The following is a 19,315-nucleotide window of genomic DNA, read 5'->3' as shown; positions in this document are numbered from 1 at the left end:
GGAGGGGGCAGGACTACAATGAGAGATTGGGAAATCGAAAAAATATTATTAGTGTTGGGATCCCAAATGTATTAAGTGTTATTGATGAGGGCAAAGTTATGAAATGGTTTGACTTTCAAACCAGCATCGCAGAATTTCTGGAAAGCCCACCAAATCTGTCCTCACAGTCTGTGGGTCTTCCTTGGAAATGGAAATGCCATTATTTTTTCATTTGGAGGGCGTATTTATCAATTTTGGATTTGATTTTATATTTATTGAATTTAATTATTGAGAGTCTAGATCCCATAATCTGGGGTGAGCCTGGTCAAAGCTGAAATAACAGGTTGCCTCTGCAACCAAGGTCAAAGATTTTTGTTAGTCAATGAATATATGTTGCTCATATTTTGTCTCCCCCCCCCCCCCAATCTTGGGGCCCATGCAGAAATCAGGCCCTGTTGAGTACTCATACAAAGAAAATTTTAGGCACCAATACAAATTAATCATCACAGTGACTTGCAATTTGTCAAGCCGTGTACGAACTATTTGTATGAATTTCTTTCCAATTCATGCATCTAAGGCTCCTGGAAAATGACACCCACCTTGAGTGAAACCTTGATATAATAATGCTCTGTAAAATAAGTAAAAATGTTGTTCTAGAGGTATTTATTGTTTTTTCGAGTGTTATTGTTGTAAGGTTTCATTGTGTGTGTGTGTATATATATATATGCAGACCATCAGTAACAAAAAAATTAAGTCACCATGATAAGATACAGATTTGCTGCAACAAATAAGATTAAAATTCCACAGCAAATGATCAACCACAAGAAAAACTTATTTGCATATTCAGGACTTCTCTCATTAGAGTTTTACTGAAAAAGATGAGTGTTGAAATTTTTACTAGATGAAAAAGTCGGGCATGAGTGGGAAAAACTTACAGAACTTCCTAAATGTGCTAGTGCATGACGTGCTCTGTCAACGCGGGTGCCATTTGATGTAGTTGCAAATGATCTGATGATATGGGAACAAAATTCTACAGAAATTCCTACGGACTAAAAAGGAAAAAGAAACAAAAGTAATAAATTTCATAAATTAAACAGATTTAAATAATTATTGTAAATAAAAACTGCATTATGCACACAGGTGAATTGCATCAATATGTAAATATATCTATACACGCAGCGTAACGTCAGTAACTCAACACCCAATCAAAAAAGATATAGACTTAAGTGGATTGTCAAGTTTTGAGGTTTTATTTCATTTCTCTCTTACCTTTAACGATTTTTAAAAACCATTCATGCATGTATATGTGCCTGCATATTGTTGAACAATTCTATATTCCCCCATCTACTAAGTCATAAAATGTTTTGATTTGCATTTTTTTAAAGAAAAATTTTTGTACCTAGAATAATCCTGAATTAGGTGGGAAAAAAATATTTTGATTGCCAGAAATATATGTTATTTGTGAATGAGCTGAGCAATTGTCCAAAATAGCTTCTTCCTAATTTAAAACATTCTGATCTAGCTCTCTTGACCATCTCTCACTCAAAAATTTCAGAAATCATTTACATGTATTAGTCGCTTTCGTAGTCCATAGGTTTAGTTTTCAGTTCAAACAGAATAATAATGGTAAGTAACCTTACCCAAAGGTGTGGAGAAGAACCTTTGACACATATAAATTGACAAACAAATGGCAGAAACATTGAAACAGATTTTTTAAAAACATGAGAATAATGCCACAAACATTTTTTGAACAGATCAACACACAGGCGATTTCTGAAAATGAGTTGTGATAATACAGTATACATCATAATTAATTTAAGTAGGATGTGGTTGTCATGTGTCGAGAGTTTAAGAGATTTTTCCCCCATTGTGAATTTGGTATTGTGCTAACCATGGCAATGATAGATGTTGAGTTACCAGGGTAGTCAAGTTATATGCGTGTCGAGTTGATTGCACTTGTATAAAGTGCAACATACACTGCCAGAACAAAAAAAAAATGACCGTAAAAAAAGGTTCTTATTGAAGCTTTTAAAATAAAACTTGGTCTTTGTCACTTCTCATTTATGGGAAAAACCACATTTGCGGGGTGACCATTAAGAGGGCTTCCTTGCAGTTACATTGATCTCAGATATTACAACTTTCTCTGATATAACGCTAATAAGAGCTAGTCTGGGCCCTTTCCCATAGATAAAAATGTTAATGAACCACACTCTCAACATTAACAAAATACAATAACCTTGGATATAATGACACATATTTCAGGACTTTCCCTTTTGTAGTGTGTTTTTCCAAAATATTCTCACAATCAATTCAATAATTCACAAACATTCAATATTGATAATTAAGACAGTAGATCCAATCTTATTACGTTACACGATTGCTGATAACTTTTCTTTAAAAAAAAAACCCCACTCAACAACAAGATTCACTTAAATAGTGTTACTAATTAATGTTAAAAAAGGAATTCAAAATTCATTACCATGACTATGTTCACAAGAGCCACAGCATTCAGCGAGATGTCCCACCAGTACATCAGTCCCATCAGATTTATGATAATCATCAAGATTGTGATTACCATCATAGCAGCAGAATACGCATCCAAGCCCATGAATAGAAAAGTAACAACAAAGATCTCCACCATGGATATAACCAAGCTTACAGCCGTGTCTTTCACGATGGTCAGATACTGCTCGTAGTAAACGTAAAATATACTGAAAGGATGAAACAAAAATTTAGTCAGAAAATAAAAAAAACTAAATACCTTCATCACTAAAATTTAAAAGACCATATTTTCCTGCATATAATATGAAATCAACAGATTATATGCTAGAAGACATTGCAATTTTTTTTGGTATGTATTCGGCACTGCTAAATCTTACATGCAGCTTTTTTTCTCTGAGAAGTTGGAATAGAAATAGATACATATATTTTTTAATGCATTTAAAAATAGATAAGAATGAAAAAAGTGACATTTTTTCAACCAAAATAGGGCAAACTCCTCCTATTACTTAACCCTTTGAGAGGGCGCTTTTTATTTTCTATAGTATTTAATGAAATTACTTTATAAATTTAATGCCTGGGCCTTATAAATGTGAAATATATATATATATATATATGTGGGAAATCTTTTTGCATTCCTGAGAGGAAAGGTGAGTAGTGGTTTAGCAGTGTAGATCCCCGCCCTTGTAAAACATGTTATTGATGAATTTTTCAAGATGTTAGTTTAACATCAAAAGGATAAACATAGTGATAACTATCATTTCATTGGTAAATATTATTTAAAAAAAAGGAAATTTTCAAAATATTTTAGGTTATTAAAAATATAACAAATCTAGTGTCTTTTCTTATGATTTTGTATCAACCAATACAAACATTAAAAAAAATGTGTGAAATAAAATCATTAAGTGCAGAAAGTTATCTAGAATTATTCAATAAAAATTTGTATACAGAAAGAAAATTCATTAATATTATTTTCTTCTTCTAGTGTAATTTACTTTTACAAATCATGAAATTTCTGAAAACATGTGGCACCCTTCTGAGTGATAAGTGGCACTTTACAAGTGCTGCACAAAGCAATTGTTCAGTGGCCTCTCTTTGGTACTACATCTTTATAATGTACACTTTACCAGTATGTGGATGTTATATGTTTTGTCTTTTTCTTCAGAAAAAGGAAAGGACACACCAACCTCCCAGAAAACACATAATTCAGTCTCCCCACTAGCAAGCATATCATATTATAGCCTAGTAACAAGGAAGATGTCACACTTCTTAGCTCTAAGTAGGTGGGGGTTCACCCATGAAACCACTTAAAAACTTTTAAAAAATACATAGAAATTACCAATAATTTTTCTTGGTTTCATGATTTCAGCAAATAAAAGAGTATGTAGTTGAAAAAATTTATGAGTTTTGTCCAGGTTATTTCTCATATTTTTTTTAGATTAAATGAGGAAAAATTATTATTTTTTATCTTCCTCTAGATAAAGTTTGTGCACATATAAGTCAATGAAAAAAGAAACTATTTTGTGCTGCCATCTATTAGCTTTATTGTCCTAGGAAACATATTTTTTCAAATTGACTACCTCTAAGCCATCATCTGGATGAGGACACATTTTTTGAACAAGTGGTTTTGCCACAAAACCACTGCCCTTCAAAGAGTTAAGATATCATTATTGATGAATGAAACTTTCACTCGCAAATTATACCCCACTGGGGACTATACGATCTTGCTACTGTGCATGAAATTAAGAAACTAAAGTCTTGTGGGGTACATGATAGCACATTCGTTCTGATTATAAGAGGTTCTCAGGGGTGGAATGGGACTGCAAACTTTTCGAGTTCAGCTCTGTCTAATACGCAGAAAAAATCTCTTCCCTCAATATGTGATTTTTTTTGCTCAAAGTAGCAAAATTTGCATGTGCAGATTATATGTAGGGAATTACAGCAAGCACTTCTTGGAAATGTGCTCTTGCAAAGGAGTATTTTATATCTAACATCCAGTAATTGTTTTTTTTTTTTTTAAATTTTTGTGCAGATTTTTCTCAAATTTATTCATTATTTAGATTCAAAATACTATTGCAACTATTTAATAACTTAATCCTAAAATACACGAAATTGGGAATTTTTTTCCCACCCATCCTCTGTAATATTATCATAAAGGTTTATTTTCATGTGTGATATTTGTTTACTTCCAACACCTTGTTTGAAGGAATAAATTATATAACCAAATTATAATTTATATACTAACAACAGAACCAACATAGTTTTACAGTGATACCTCCACTAATGAAGATATTCACTCCATAATCACATTCCACAGCTATGTTAGTCAAAACACAATTTCCCATAGATTTACATGGGAAATTATTTAATTTGTTTCAGATATTGCCCAAAAAAATTTGACGATACTTTCATAACATGCTACAAAACACAGTAAAAAAGACAAAATCAGGCCAAAGGCTGAAGTATTCAGCTTTGCAATTGGATAAATGATAATGTAGAGGAAAATGAAAAACTAAAGATATTTTTATTTTAAAATATTATGTACACAACACAGTCAGGTTTGTAGATGTCCTTTCATGAGATGTGGCCAGCTCATTCTGTCTCATATATGTAGATGGAAAAGAGCAGTTTCACGCTTTGCACAGAAGAATGAACATGTGCACTGAAAAAAAATGCTGTCTAGTTTCCCTTTTTTTAAATGCATTACCAGTTAGCTTAATCTATTATTTAAATAAAACGATTAAAGAAATTTTCAGAAAGTGGGAAATTCAGCTAACAATGCTGCCTTATTACTCTAGCACGTGCATCTGATATCAACTAAAATGTTAGCCAAATTTGTATTTGTTAGCAAAGGTAGAAATAGCATGAAAAAAATATTTGTTGGACGAAAAATTTGTAAGTATCACTGTATTTAAAAGAAAAAAAAATCATGGAATATTTAAAATCTTCTACAATAAATAAATAAATAAAAACTACTATGTTTTGTTGACATACAGAAGCTCATTTTATTTTTTATTACCTGTATGGGAATACCTCAGCATTCTGGTTAGGTAAGTCATGACTTTTGAATGTTTTTGTGATGTTTTGAGTTATCTCTCTAGCCATCTTCAGGGCCATGGTATAGTCGTCTGATGTCTTCAATATTGAATGAAAACCCATAAATTGTGTTGCTTAAATAATAATACATAAAAACAGTCAATGTGAGAATAATACAACATTAGCGATTTTCATGATTTATATTGCATATCAATTTCTCTCTCTTTCTCTCTCTCTCACATACACAAATCCCCTCTCATAAAACAATGCATTTACAAAGACTTTAATATTTTTTAAAATCAAATACTAAAAATACAAACTTCAATTTACATTTGCAGTAATAATGCAATAAAACTAAAAAAAAGACAAACATGCTTAAATTCATGAAATGCTTCAAATATAGCAAAGACCACAAATTGCCATATGAGTAGGCTGAAATAAAAATGATGAAAAAGGACTATAACATATTAGTGGATGTCATTTATATCCACATTAAATAACTTGATCTCCAGGAAATACAGAGTCTAACTTTTTCAAAGTATGGAAGACAGATGGCAACAACAGCAAGAATATGAGACAAGCATAATTATAGCAACATAAATACAGTGGAACCTTCCCTGACGGACACTTTTCCGATTCCCGGTCCCGTGGAATAGGGCTTTAATGTATTTTACCTCCCGTTAGTGGACACTCTCGATAGCAGACAGCAAAATCGGGCAAACTATTTTTTTCATGATTTGCAGTAGAAATAATTTTGTCAAAATTCGACTTCCATCAAAAAATATATACATGTGTGCAAGCTCATAGAGAGATAAGAACATGTTTCTTTCTTTCTTTTTTGAATGATTAACAAAGATTTGAACCTTGGGAAGTCTCACAGTTCAAAAATAAGTTTTTTCTATGGCTTTTGGAGCCACAGATGGGAAGTCCATTCAAGAGTCATAAAAAGGGTGCCATCCTTTGTTAATTTGTGGAGGTATCTCACAAAAATGACCACCAAGTGTCTGGTTGTAGAAACAGTAGTTTTGCCATTCTCTGATGTTTATCTACGATTATTCATGAAAATAAGATGTTTCACATTCCCCCGGCCTCATGGCGCTCATTTTCGCCCCCCCCCCCCTGCTCTTGCAATCTACTACAATGGATCGCATACAGTCTTTCACTTTGATTGCCATTGAAAGGAAGACCAATCCATACGGCCATATTGTATTCAAACTGTGTTATGTTTTTGACTGAGTTTAGAACAGCAGAGACCTCTAAACAAGGTCATAAAAATTTAGCCAGATGGAAAAAAAGACTAAAATTTCTGTTACAAGCTTTTTTGTACAGTTTCTGTTGTATGATTGACTATTCGACTGTCCATTCCTTTTTTCCCCCCGAATTCGTTTGTTAAACAGCAAAGAGAAAAGTTCTTTTCTCTTTTAAGGTGTGTTTTTTTATCTGCTGCCTCTATTCCCCCCCCCCCCCCACCTCAATTACATACCTGTATTCATTTGTTTCAGTTTTTCTGAGAAGTATCTTCATTTTTTTCCTTAGACATTCACCCAAGTCATTTAGCAGTAACATAGTGTCACTTAAAATGTCAAGTTCAACCTGAAAACGGCTTACTTTAAAAGACAAAATTGAAATCATCCATTTCACAGAAGGGGAAAAAGTGAGTCTTCTCATTGCAAACAGATTGAAAATTCACACTCAGAGAAACATCCCATATGGCAAACAAACGAAACCAACTCATTTGACTGATTTTTTAAATTAATTTTCAGTCGTGTGTATATGGACACACAGTGTTTGAAATTTCAATTCAACTCAATATTTTTGATATTCCGGGCAAGTCTAATTTCTGTGTACTATATTTTTTTACTCAATACATCTTTCTGGAAATGCACTTATTTTCTTGATTTTATCCCAGAGCATTCAGTTGTGTTATTTAATACTTACTCTTTTATGATGATCCTTTTTAAAATATATGTATATATATATATATTAAATATATATGTTATGGGAAAAAAATGATATATTCAGTGGTTACGCATGATTACTGACAATTTTGTTAATTTATTAAGTTTTGCTCACATAAACTGATAATTTATCATACTCAATGGTGATTATGTATAATCCAAGATCATATTGGTAATTATAATAAATATTCAATTAACTGCTAAATTGAATGAACATTACCATTCATTTTATTTAAACTACATGTAACAAATCACAATAGCAAATACAGATGAAAACAATCAAAATAGTACAAGATACTTATACATACAAATAACAACACACAATCTACACAAATGCATGCACTATATGACCTCAGAGACTACTGTCTATCCAGCAGGTCAATAGAAAAAAAAATTATGTTCATGAATTAATGGCCAAACTGAGTAGATTGGCATGAAGTGATATCACTAATCTAGTAGCACTGAAAACATACCTGAAAATCAAAGATTGCAAAAACTCACCTCCTATAGTCCAATTGTCTGATTCACCTATTATTTCAATAGCATCAGCAAATCCAGCATGACCTCTAAAAGTAAATTCAACCAAGAAAATTCAATGAGTCTGTCAATCATCTCACCACTATAGAGTTTGGTACAACATTCCGATGTCGCACCAAACAAAAAAAACATGAATTTCACATAATTTCACTCTCTGAATTTCACATAACAACAGAGTTAAGGATCTAGGAACTGCAATTAAATACACTGAGCAACAAGAAGAAACTACAGGAATTGACATAATGACAAGATGTGAAACTTGGAAGTGAAAAAATGGCACTCGGCAGGAAAGCAGACTACGATCAAAAATTTCTTAAAATCATTACAGGACTGAACTTTCTAAGTACTGCATTTAACTTTGGAATATTCTGTAACTGTAAGTTCATATTTTCAGTTAATTTTTTTCTGTTTTGTTTAGTTGTAAAACATGATTATTAGGTTCATAATGTGTAAAATTATAAGTTTGATGTTTAATGCTTTTTCTTAACACCTCCCTATTATCTAACATTTTCACTTATCTGACGTTCTGCTGGCCCGTTTTTTGAGTCGGATAAGCGAGACTCTACTGTACATCATAAAATAAAATTATCACCCCGAGTACTCATAACACAGTTTAATCAAAATGCTATCAACAGATCACAGTAATCTTGAAAGTTAATTATTTGCATGTCGATTTAATCATGCCACCCCTCACCCCCCTCCCATTTACACAATCCATGGAACTTATTTACTTTTATTCATTTTGTATTTGTAACAATAATAAAGTAAAACTATTAATGTTTCAATATACAGGGTGAACGTGACATGTTCTGCCAAACAAAGGGGGGGGGGGTGATAGACGAGCCCAAGTGGAACATGAAACATCCTATCAACCCTGTCTTATCTCAAATTATTGAGTTATGGTGGATAATCAATTGTGAAAAAAAATATGTCAAGTCTGAAAAAAAATCAAATTTGAAGACTTAGTAGGTCTTCTGAAAGACCTACATTCAAACTAAACACATATTTGGAAAGAGCAGAAAAATACAATATGGCGAAAGCAATTTCGTCAAAATATCTGGATTTAATGGTGAGCTACAAACCCTGAATGAAAGATTGGCAAAGTTAGAAATTGAATTGTCGCCAAAATTTTTCATCGCCAGTTGTGCAAACGCCATTCTAGCTCAGATCGGCCAAATTTATCAGACTTGTCCATTGCACCAGCTTTTGAAGCAGCCAACAATAAACCATATTGGTGATCTAGTTCAAGAGAAATTTAGTCTTTTATTTATAATACATCACTGAAATCTGCATTTGTCGAAGTAATTTTAGTAACAATTTGATTTTCACTTCTCCAGTCTCTTAGTGCTTGAAGCTCGCCATTAAATATAGGTATCCAGTAGATAGACAAACACTCATTTCAGTGCTACATTGAGAACAAAAGGATAAATTTATCCTGAACTATACTATACTAAACATATATGAATGAACTATACTAAACATACATGAATGAACTATACTAAACATACATGAATGAACTATACTAAACATACATGAATGAACTATACTAAACATACATGAATGAACTATACTAAACATACATGAATGAACTATACTAAACATACATGAATGAACTATACTAACATCAATATAGTTTGTTGTAGGCTCTTTCGGAAGCCGGTACAATGGAAAAGGTTTCTGTAAATTTAATTTATTGTAGCTAGAAAGGTGTTTGCGGTAATTGAAAATGAAAAATTTTGGTGACAATTCAATTTTGAACTTCGCCAATCTTTCAGGGCTTAAAGCTCGCTATTAAATCCAGATATTTCAATGAAATTGGTGTCACCTTATATGATTTTTTCTGTTCTTTGCAAATATGTGCTTAGTTTGCGTGTAGGTCTTTGGATAAACTTCACAACTTTGGGTTTTTTTCAGACTTGATACATTTCTTTTTATAATTGACTATCCACCTAACGCAGAAACAGTTCGAGATAGAACAGGGTTGGTAGGGTGTTTCATGTTTCATTTGGGCTTGTCTATCATTCCCTTTCATTTGGCAGAACATGTCACATTCACCCTGTATACAAATTGTAATATCCATGAGCATATGTGTATACAATACATACATATACACACACAGTGCATAGAAAAGTTCCCTTGGTGCAAATTACTGCCAAACCTTTGATAGGCATACTTCCAATTAGAAAAAAGTATCTAAATAGTGTGTAGACTTCAGATACTCATAATGAACTTGTTTGTCTGTTTATGCTGTTCTTTCCCCACTTTTTCTCTGATTTTCGAATTCAAATATCACAGGGAATATTTGAGTGTAAAATATAAATTTGCACATAGAAGCGTGGAACATTTTTTATTGACCAGACAAAAGGCACAAGCTTTCTAATTATAATTTTGAGGACAGGGTGACCAAATAAAAAGTTAATTTTGTTATTTTAATAACTCTGCAACATGAATGGCGTATCTGAAGTCTACACATTATTTGGATACTTTTCTAATTGGAAATATGCTTCTAGGATCAATGGTTCATCAGTAATTTGCAGCAACTTACCTATGCACCCTGTAAATATACATAAATTTGTTGAAAAATAAAAGTGATAGCTAGAACTCAAATAACTATATCCAAGTAGATTATAATGTAATTTTAATAACTTGCATGTGTTGGTATAATTATGAGAAATTTACGATTAAAAATCTACTGAAATAACACTCACCCTTGGGTACAATTTGAACTAGGATTTTCAGATAAAAAGTCCACAAGAAATTTTTTGAATGATTTTGTCTTTGGCCTAAAGTGTACATCCTTAAGATTACAATCCTGGCAAAGGTACCCTGCAATAAAGATATAATTTGTATACAGTTTAAACTGAGGAAAAAAGAAAAACTCAGTGCCTGTATTTTTTGATTCGATTGCATGACATGTGACAACGCAAAGTAAAACTTCACATATACAACTAAACATGAAAAATCTCTTTCTCTACTAAGGTATGCTCCAGGAACAATTACTAACTCATACCATACTACTGACAAGAATTTAGACATACTTTTCGAATGTTCTTCTAGCTTTTTTTCGTTTTTGCTCTAATGGTGAAAAATGTGGAGAGGGTCTCCTAAAGCTTTTCCATAAACCACGAAATAAGGAAAGAGATTATCAAAGGATAGACAAGAATCTCCTAAGGAAACATATTTCACAAATGGCAGATTTGAAATCTAAGGTAATCCGTGATTTCATATGATGGCAAACTCATTATAACAACCAAATTGTTTGAAATGGATGGTGGCATATAATCAGGGTTCAACTGCATGTAGAGGACAATAAAAGAGAAAATTTTAAATATTGTTTCACTTCTGAAAAAAAAAATTATTTTAAACACCCTTCAGTAAAAAAAAGAATTCAGACCACTAAAATTTGATTATTGAAGCTCCACCAAGTTATGCACATAATACGACTACTTTACCACACACACCAACTCCAGTCATATCACCATACAGCAATTTTCAACCAGTAGCGTTGGGGGGGGGGGGGGGAATGAAGGTGCCATATATATTTTGTGGTCGCCCTTGGCTTGGTAGGTAAAGAATGTATTTTTTATGTTTTTCACCGGATTCGAACCCATGAAACTTGACGGCAACCTTTATGGTGGAAGACGAGCATCTTACCACAGCACAGCACAACACAAGTGCAGCGTATAGCATGACTGAATGAATGAATGAACGCCAGGGTCTCTGCCACCGGACTTATCCCGTTGCCGAGATCTCTTCCAGCCCAGCTTCGTGGCAGAGTCTGTAACAAAGTGAGTGCACCTAACAGTCTGAGTGTGTAGCTAGTGTTGTATATGATATTTCAGTGCTGCCATCTATACTTCAAATTGTGAGTGAAGTGTAATGATTGAATATTTGTAACGTTGTAGGCCTTTTGCTCTCTGTGGCGAGACTTTTTAATGGGGAGATCGGCTCGCATTTGCGCCTTGAAGTTGGGAACCACAGAAAACCAACTTCAGCCGACCACCACTGTGGGGTTCGAACCCGGATCCTCACATCGCGAGTCCGTCACTATAACCACTCGACCACCACAGCGGCCATATAACATGACTGAAAATATGAATTTATTTATGGAATTTTATCATGATAACCTACTGAAAAATTAAGATGTATATATAAAATTAAGCTACAAGTGAAGAAAAAAAAAAAAGACAAAAACTCACGTGGTTCATATGATGGACAAAATTCAGACCTGTTACTCTTATAAACCCGACAACAGTGAGCTCCTTCATTTATCCATGAGAAATAGCTATCAAGCCAGTTTAATGGTCCCTGAGCAATATAGGTCCTGTGTGAAAAATTGTATTTAAAATGTTTAGGATTTAAGGCACACAAGGACTATTAAACAATGCAATTAACATGATAAGCAACTGAGTATATTCTTGTATTTTAACTTCCATATTAGCAAAACATCGCACATACACACTGAATGCTGACAAAAAAGAAAAAAACTAAAAACTACAGTAGTTTCAATAGTTTGAGGTTCTGGATAATCCTAGGTATTGGAATTTTCAAGGAATTACTTCACAAACCCCTCTTTTTCTGTTTGTCAAGAATGCACTTTATTTTATTTTGTTTTATTCTCCCAACGAATGCGAGTAATTTCAGTTTTAAAGTGGGGGGGGGGGTTGATCCCTAGACCGCAATTCCTGGTAGACCCCACCAGAATTTTTCATAGGCTTATTTACAGTAAAAAAATAACATTCATATCCGGCCCCAATGATATTAAAACCTTCCTTATAAAACAGCCATTGGTCTTTTGGCAGCCCTAATCTTAATAAACTAAGCAGTTAAAATAAGAAAATAGTAAGTCTAGCCCAACCCCCTCCCATAAAAGATAGTATTTTTATTGGTTTTTTTTTCAGACAATCTGCATTCTCAGTAATCCTAAATAGCCTTTGTCCTCTTCATCTCAGATTATCTATACTCTTCTGTATTATAAAACAGATTTTTGAAGAATATGATTCAGCATCAATTTTGATTAAAATGAAAATAAGTTACAATTCTATAACATTTCTTTGATCCTTTTTGTCACACCATGGTCTTTTTTGCAAACAAGGAATAAGTAGACAAGAGACCTACAATTTATTGCCAATTATGAACCGCAACGTTCGACATTTAGCTTTTTTTATACTCACAAAGAGGTTGGTGAGCTAACCTTCTTGGTGTGAGACTCCTTGCAGTAGCAGTCTTCCTCTATGGTAATGTTTTTGCCGTTTCTGTTGTACTCCTGCATCAGGAAAGTTTCTGACAAGGACAAAGTGAGTATCGAACTTGCATTACCTATAAACATCTTTTGGTACTTTAGGCAAGTATCTTATCAACCTGCGCTACCGCGTCCTCTATAAAATTCATACTTGACACACATTTACACAAACCTCGTGAAAGTTGACCTTGAAAACTGAAATAAAGTGGAACCTTTGTAGGCAGCAACCTGTTTTCAATGACCGACTTCCATTCACTATCAGCCTCTCTTGGAATGAATAATTGGCTCTATAGCTACACTATCTTTGCTCAGCTGCTACTTGTTCACACAGTATTTTACAAATATTCAATCGTTACAACACTTCAATCAATAATTCGAAACAGACATTTAGCAGCAGTAACTTCACACGCAATATCAAATAAGCATGAACACTTCGGGTACAAAGTGATAGTAAATTGCTTGTAATGGTGATAGACCAAAGCTGCTCTCAGTATAGAAAAAGTAGGCAGCCAACCTGTCGCACAGCCATTTTTCATAAATAAGAGTTAAAATGAGCAATGTTAAGAGATAACACCAATAACTGGAAATAAATTTGAATCAAAATGCTTTGTATGGTCAGTTGCAAAATGCTGCAACAAACCACAACAAACTTTTTTTGTCTCAACAAATGAGAAGGGATGTTATTGATATGCAAACATGCGAATCATCCAAAAAAAAAAGTTTTTTTTCCAACATTCTTATGGCAATATAACAATGGAAGTAATATGTATATATGCAGATATTTTCTTCATTCCAAAAACCAGATGATTTGTTTTCTAAAAATTTAATTCATTGTCAAACATAAATCATCTTACCGATTTGAAAATGCTACAGCGTTGTTGATCTGTGAAGGCAGGGAGTCTCTGTTGCAAAATGTAACTCCACAAAGTGTATTCTGAGATTGAAAATCCTCATAATCAAAACCAGATTTGACAACAAAGAAAACTGGTGGTCCAACCGAGAGGTAATCTTCCAGTCCTTTGAAATATTTTAAGACATAGGAGTCCTGAAAAATTGCATGTTATTAAAGACCATACAATACAATAGCATACGAAATGCATTGTGCAAATCTATGTAGGTGTCACCCTCCCTCATTAATTATCACAAAATGTTAATATTATACAAGAATTGTATATTTATTTTCACAAGAAATTATATGCACAACACATTTAAACACACATCAGTCAGTTGCAATATGGTCCCTTCACAGAGGCTAGTACACAAGAAAAAAAAAAAGCTTAAGTCCTGCATAAATACAAAAAATCATTTGGAACTGTTCAGTCCCCTTCCCTACTTCTCTACAAGATCATATTTCAATAAAAAAACATAATTTCAATGCTAATGTTTAAATATAGAAAAATGATAATCACACACACACACATAGCAAAATAGTTATCTTACTCCTGGCATTGAAAGCTTCTGGTCCAAACCGACATCTATTTGAGTCATTACTGCTATGGATGAGCAGAACCACCCAGAAAAGACAATAAGCTGTAAGAAGATAAAATATGGATTTTTTCCGTTTTTGTATATTTAAATGAAAAAAAATTCAAATAAATGCTTCCATTTGCACATCATATTTAAATGGAAAATGTCTTAAATTATATATGAATATGTACATATGGTCAAATCCCGTTTTAACGAATACCGATATAGCGAAAATCTCATTTTAACGAACACGTTTCTAATCCCCAGGTAAGTTTACATAGGAACATTGCAAAAAAACTGGAATTCCTTTATAATGAAATTTTGTTATAAAGAAGTGATTTCTCCGGTCTCTTAGAGTTCATTATAACAGGATTTGACTGTACAATCAATGCTTGATATAGCCCCCCCCCTTTCAGCCCATCAAAAACAGATGTTACATTGGGGGGGGGGGACGTTATATCCAAAGTAAAATACATATGTGAGAGATAGTCATTTTATATAAACATTAGAGACTTATCCTACTGGTCATTGTAATGGAATGGTCGCTACACTGTGGGGTCACTATAACGAGTGTCGACTGTATTTTGAAATGAAGTGTCAAAAATGATAAAATACAGTGTAGAGCTACAGTGCGCTACTATAAATACTACTACAGACCCAAAAAAGTGTAAATAATAATATTTATGATTGCATGGAACTATACTTATGTGTGACAAAAAACAACCTCATTTTCAATTTAAAAAACAAATCGATTTCACAGTTTGTAAACTACTACTACTCAACCGTACATACACTTTGCAGACGTTCCTCTGGAGAATTTCTAATGAATTGGTTAACATACAGTAACTTGGTGTGTATATATGTATGGCCATAACATATTTATATTGTCAGAGTTATACATGTTTCATATTATACTGGTGTTGCCAGCAAGGGCCAGCTCAAAAAATATCTCTACCCATGTGGACCCTATTTTTTGCACCCCGGACCAAGGTTTTTGGTCAACAAAGCTTTTTTTCCCCCTCTCTTTCAACTCTGATTTGGCATCCCTTCTACAGCACTGCACTGTGCGGTCACACAGCCCAAGAGCTGCTGCCATCTACCTTTCATATTTTGTGGTTAATAGACTGAAGAGAGTCAAGATAGTGTTTTTAACTTCATTTTTTTCTTTCATATGAAGATTAATAATCATTTAACCATCTGAGTCACAGCACTTTTTCTGCACACAAGAGCTACCGTATACTCGTGTATAAACCAAAACAGTGGTCTTGAAGTGGTTTTTCTCAAGAATTCCCCCATCTACAAACTGATCCCCCTCCCCCCAAACATACAAATTAATGAACAAAAAAACTCTGCTTACATACAAGTATATACGGTAATTATATCAGGACCTAAAATGCTTTTGATTCTGAATGGCAGTGTTCAATAATTAATATTTGCATGCCTCTTGCCAAGAGGTTGGAATGCTAACCCCTTGGTTGAAGGGACTTCCCGTGGTTATTTCATCTATTTCTGTTGCATCTCTATGTTGAATATATCCATCCTTGGGGAATGTATTGATATATCCCTCTGAGATGTAAAGTGGGGTGTATCCAGTCTTTCAATATATCTCTACGTCAGTAGAATTCTGACAAGAACTTATTGAGTATCAAGCTTGCCTCTGGATATCTTTTGGTTAGGCAAATATCTTTACCATACCTCAAGAAGGGCTATATAAATGAATAATGCATAAATTTGACTCATTAACAGGCATTTTTCTCGTCCATAATTGGGAGACTATATGTACAAGATCTAATATATTTTGAATATTAAAGTAGAAAACTCATTAGTGAAATGCAAACACTAGACTATTGTCTATCTGCATACATATCTTACATGCAACTTAGGAAACCTCGAAAATTGTGATAGTCACATAAATTCTGAAAAATACAATGCAAATTTAAAACATATTAAAAAATACAAAAGAATAAACTGAATTTTTTTATACCAACCACAAAAACTCTAACAGTATCTCCCATCAGAAAAGGAGCATAGTACTTCTCAAAAACTTTGTACAGAAATCCTTTGGATGGTGCTGCTTGTATTCTGGGAGGACCAGGACCAACTTTTATACAACAACAGCATTCCATCCTCAAACTCTAGATATAATAGAAAATATAAATAGCATACACATGCGGTGGCCAACCCCTATGCTAACATCAAGTTCCCTAATCTAGGGAATAACTACTTCATTTTTTTATGTCTATTACCCATACAATTTTACTGTCAGTTAACAATCCCATGCACACTATTTCAATAAATTAAAAATAGAAAAACTTTTTTGTTTAACACAATGTCTCATTTATAATTTGAAATTAAATTATGCACAACTATGAAATAACTAAAATTTATGTCACTTTCAAATTATTACATTTATCATGAGTCTATTTATCTATGCGCCAGGATTCTTTTCAGAGAAATAATTTTTCATTTTATTCAAAATCCTTTCTTTATAGTTTCATAGTGGTTCTCTCAAACTTCTGTCAGTTGCGGCTTCCTTGGTTTAGTTAAATTTGATGTGCCCCAGAGTAGTCTAATAGAAATCCGCTTTGAAGAACTGAACAGGCACGCACCAATACCTGCAGCTCACAAAAACACCCCTGATACACCCCCTACTTATATAAGTAGGCGATGCCCCTAGGAGCTGCGACAAACACATTTTGAGAACACTGTCATAAATGATCACAAAAACAGTAGACACTGCTTAACAGAATCACAAATAATTTTATCATTCCGGTTTCCGGTATTACATTTTTCCCCAAATATGGAATGGGTCAATATCATAACATGCAAAAAAATTGTTTATAATCACCCAGTCTTTGGTTTATGTTATGAATTTTTTTCTCATTGAAAGTTTTTATCTGTTTGCATATTTTCAAGCTACGGTTGAACCAGACTTATTTTTCCCTTATAAGTTATTGTTATAAGGAACAAATCTGCAAGACTACATAAGAGGTAAGAAGGCTTCCTTATGAACAAAAATTTCCATTCCCAGGTTTCCCATGCTCTAATCGGGCCATAATAGCTGCCTACCATCCATGTAGCACTGCTTTTGCAATGGACTCCCTATAATGAAGGCATGTGTAAGGAAAAAAAGTACTGTTCTTCAGTTCTTGGTAAGTTTCTTTCTCAACTAATCATATTTACGGTTCTTTGGACAGAAGACTCTTACAAGGGAACCTATGGATCTAATAAACATTATAAAAAGTATCATAAAATTTATAATACATATTAGAACAGTTCATTCTAACTCCTCACAGTTTCTGGATAACAAAAAACTATTTTACCTTAAAGGGGAAAAAATCCTGTTTTGAAACAATTGAAAAAAAATGTGAGATTTAACGTTTTGAAATTGTTATGTTGGAAAGAAAAACGAAGTTTCTCATTTCCATGCAGTTTGATCAAATGGACATGTGGTCATCCTAAGTTACAAGCAGAATTTTTTCTATAGTACAGTTATCAATCAGTTATTTTTATCGGAAAACCTGAGTCCTGATAAGGTCACATTAAGCGCTGTGCAGTGTATATACAAACTGACAATTTTCTAGATTCCAAAAAGAAAACTTAGAATCAAGATAACAAACACACCTCTTCTCTCTGAGCATCCAGAGACAAAAGCGCTAAGAAGCATGTAATTTGTAGGAGGAAATCGATGAGCAATGCAACTGCAGAATACAATGCAAATGTTCGTACGGCTGGCATATCAGACAAACCCCCTGGAATGATAAAAGAAAACAAAAAAAAAGAAAAACATTATGTGTTATAAACATGGGTATATATCAATTTAATAGTGCTAGTTTTTCAAATAACAAAAAGTACAGTGAAACAAGTTCCATAATAACTATCTGATGATATTCATCACACTTAAAAACTTGACAAGAAAATAAAATCTTACCCAAGAAAAAACAGCAACATTCAGACATGCTAGCCAGTAAAAGTGATGGTGCAATTTTGCCAAATACTCGCCCGATGTGTTCAGCTTTTGACTCTGATTCCCCTCTAGGTTCTCTCTACAGCAAAAATGAAACCCATGAAATTCATTATTGGTTGTTGTCATGAAATATATATATATGTCTTTTCAAAGATGGTGTAGCATGTAAATTGCTTTTGTTTGATTCTTCTATTACAATTCTAAAATTTTGCATTTTGAATCAAAATTTGTTTATTTGAGCTAAAACTAAAATTTTTATGAGGGAAGCAATAGAAAAAAAAAATTCATCAAATGCAATACACCAACCTACTTAAAATCTATAATAAAGCATCTATGATATTGACATTGAATCATTTTCGTCCATTCTTCATAAAAAAAGATTTTACGTAAATACAACTCACAGAATACGCCTGTACAATTATGAAGATATTATCGACACCCACAGCAAGAACCAAAAATGGAATAACTTCAATAACAATCAATGTCGATGGAACTCCGAAATAGCTGAAAATACCAAGAGACGATGCTACTGATGAAAGCACGATCAACACACCTCCTAAGCCAAGAGTCATTTTTGATTGTACCTTGAAAAAAAATCAATAATCAATATATTCAATGATACCTTCATTT

At 33.2% G+C, this 19,315-nt stretch overlaps 1 protein-coding gene across 1 annotated transcript in view; it reads right to left on the bottom strand.

Moving 5' to 3' along the window:
• Positions 1-19,315, bottom strand: part of LOC149082670 (NPC intracellular cholesterol transporter 1-like) — a 56,322-nt gene that overhangs the window by 13,246 nt on the left and 23,761 nt on the right. Inside the window, exons 12-23 of the mRNA XM_089235945.1 lie at positions 19,087-19,269; positions 18,650-18,764; positions 18,343-18,470; positions 16,707-16,853; positions 14,692-14,781; positions 14,106-14,296; positions 12,209-12,333; positions 10,718-10,835; positions 7,974-8,038; positions 5,498-5,648; positions 2,459-2,690; positions 915-1,028 (exon numbers count right to left, since the gene is read on the bottom strand). Of these exons, the coding sequence (XP_089092071.1) occupies positions 915-1,028; positions 2,459-2,690; positions 5,498-5,648; positions 7,974-8,038; positions 10,718-10,835; positions 12,209-12,333; positions 14,106-14,296; positions 14,692-14,781; positions 16,707-16,853; positions 18,343-18,470; positions 18,650-18,764; positions 19,087-19,269 (1,659 nt within the window). The remainder of the gene's footprint in view (positions 1-914; positions 1,029-2,458; positions 2,691-5,497; positions 5,649-7,973; positions 8,039-10,717; positions 10,836-12,208; positions 12,334-14,105; positions 14,297-14,691; positions 14,782-16,706; positions 16,854-18,342; positions 18,471-18,649; positions 18,765-19,086; positions 19,270-19,315) is intronic.

Source organism: Pholcus phalangioides, unplaced genomic scaffold (assembly GCF_987345545.1).
Source record: "Pholcus phalangioides strain wild (caught in Gottingen) unplaced genomic scaffold, Ppha-v1.0 ptg000009l_1, whole genome shotgun sequence".
NCBI lineage: Eukaryota > Metazoa > Arthropoda > Arachnida > Araneae > Pholcidae > Pholcus > Pholcus phalangioides.
Note: the sequence above shows the minus strand (reverse complement) of the source record. Positions and strands in the feature narration are given on the sequence as shown.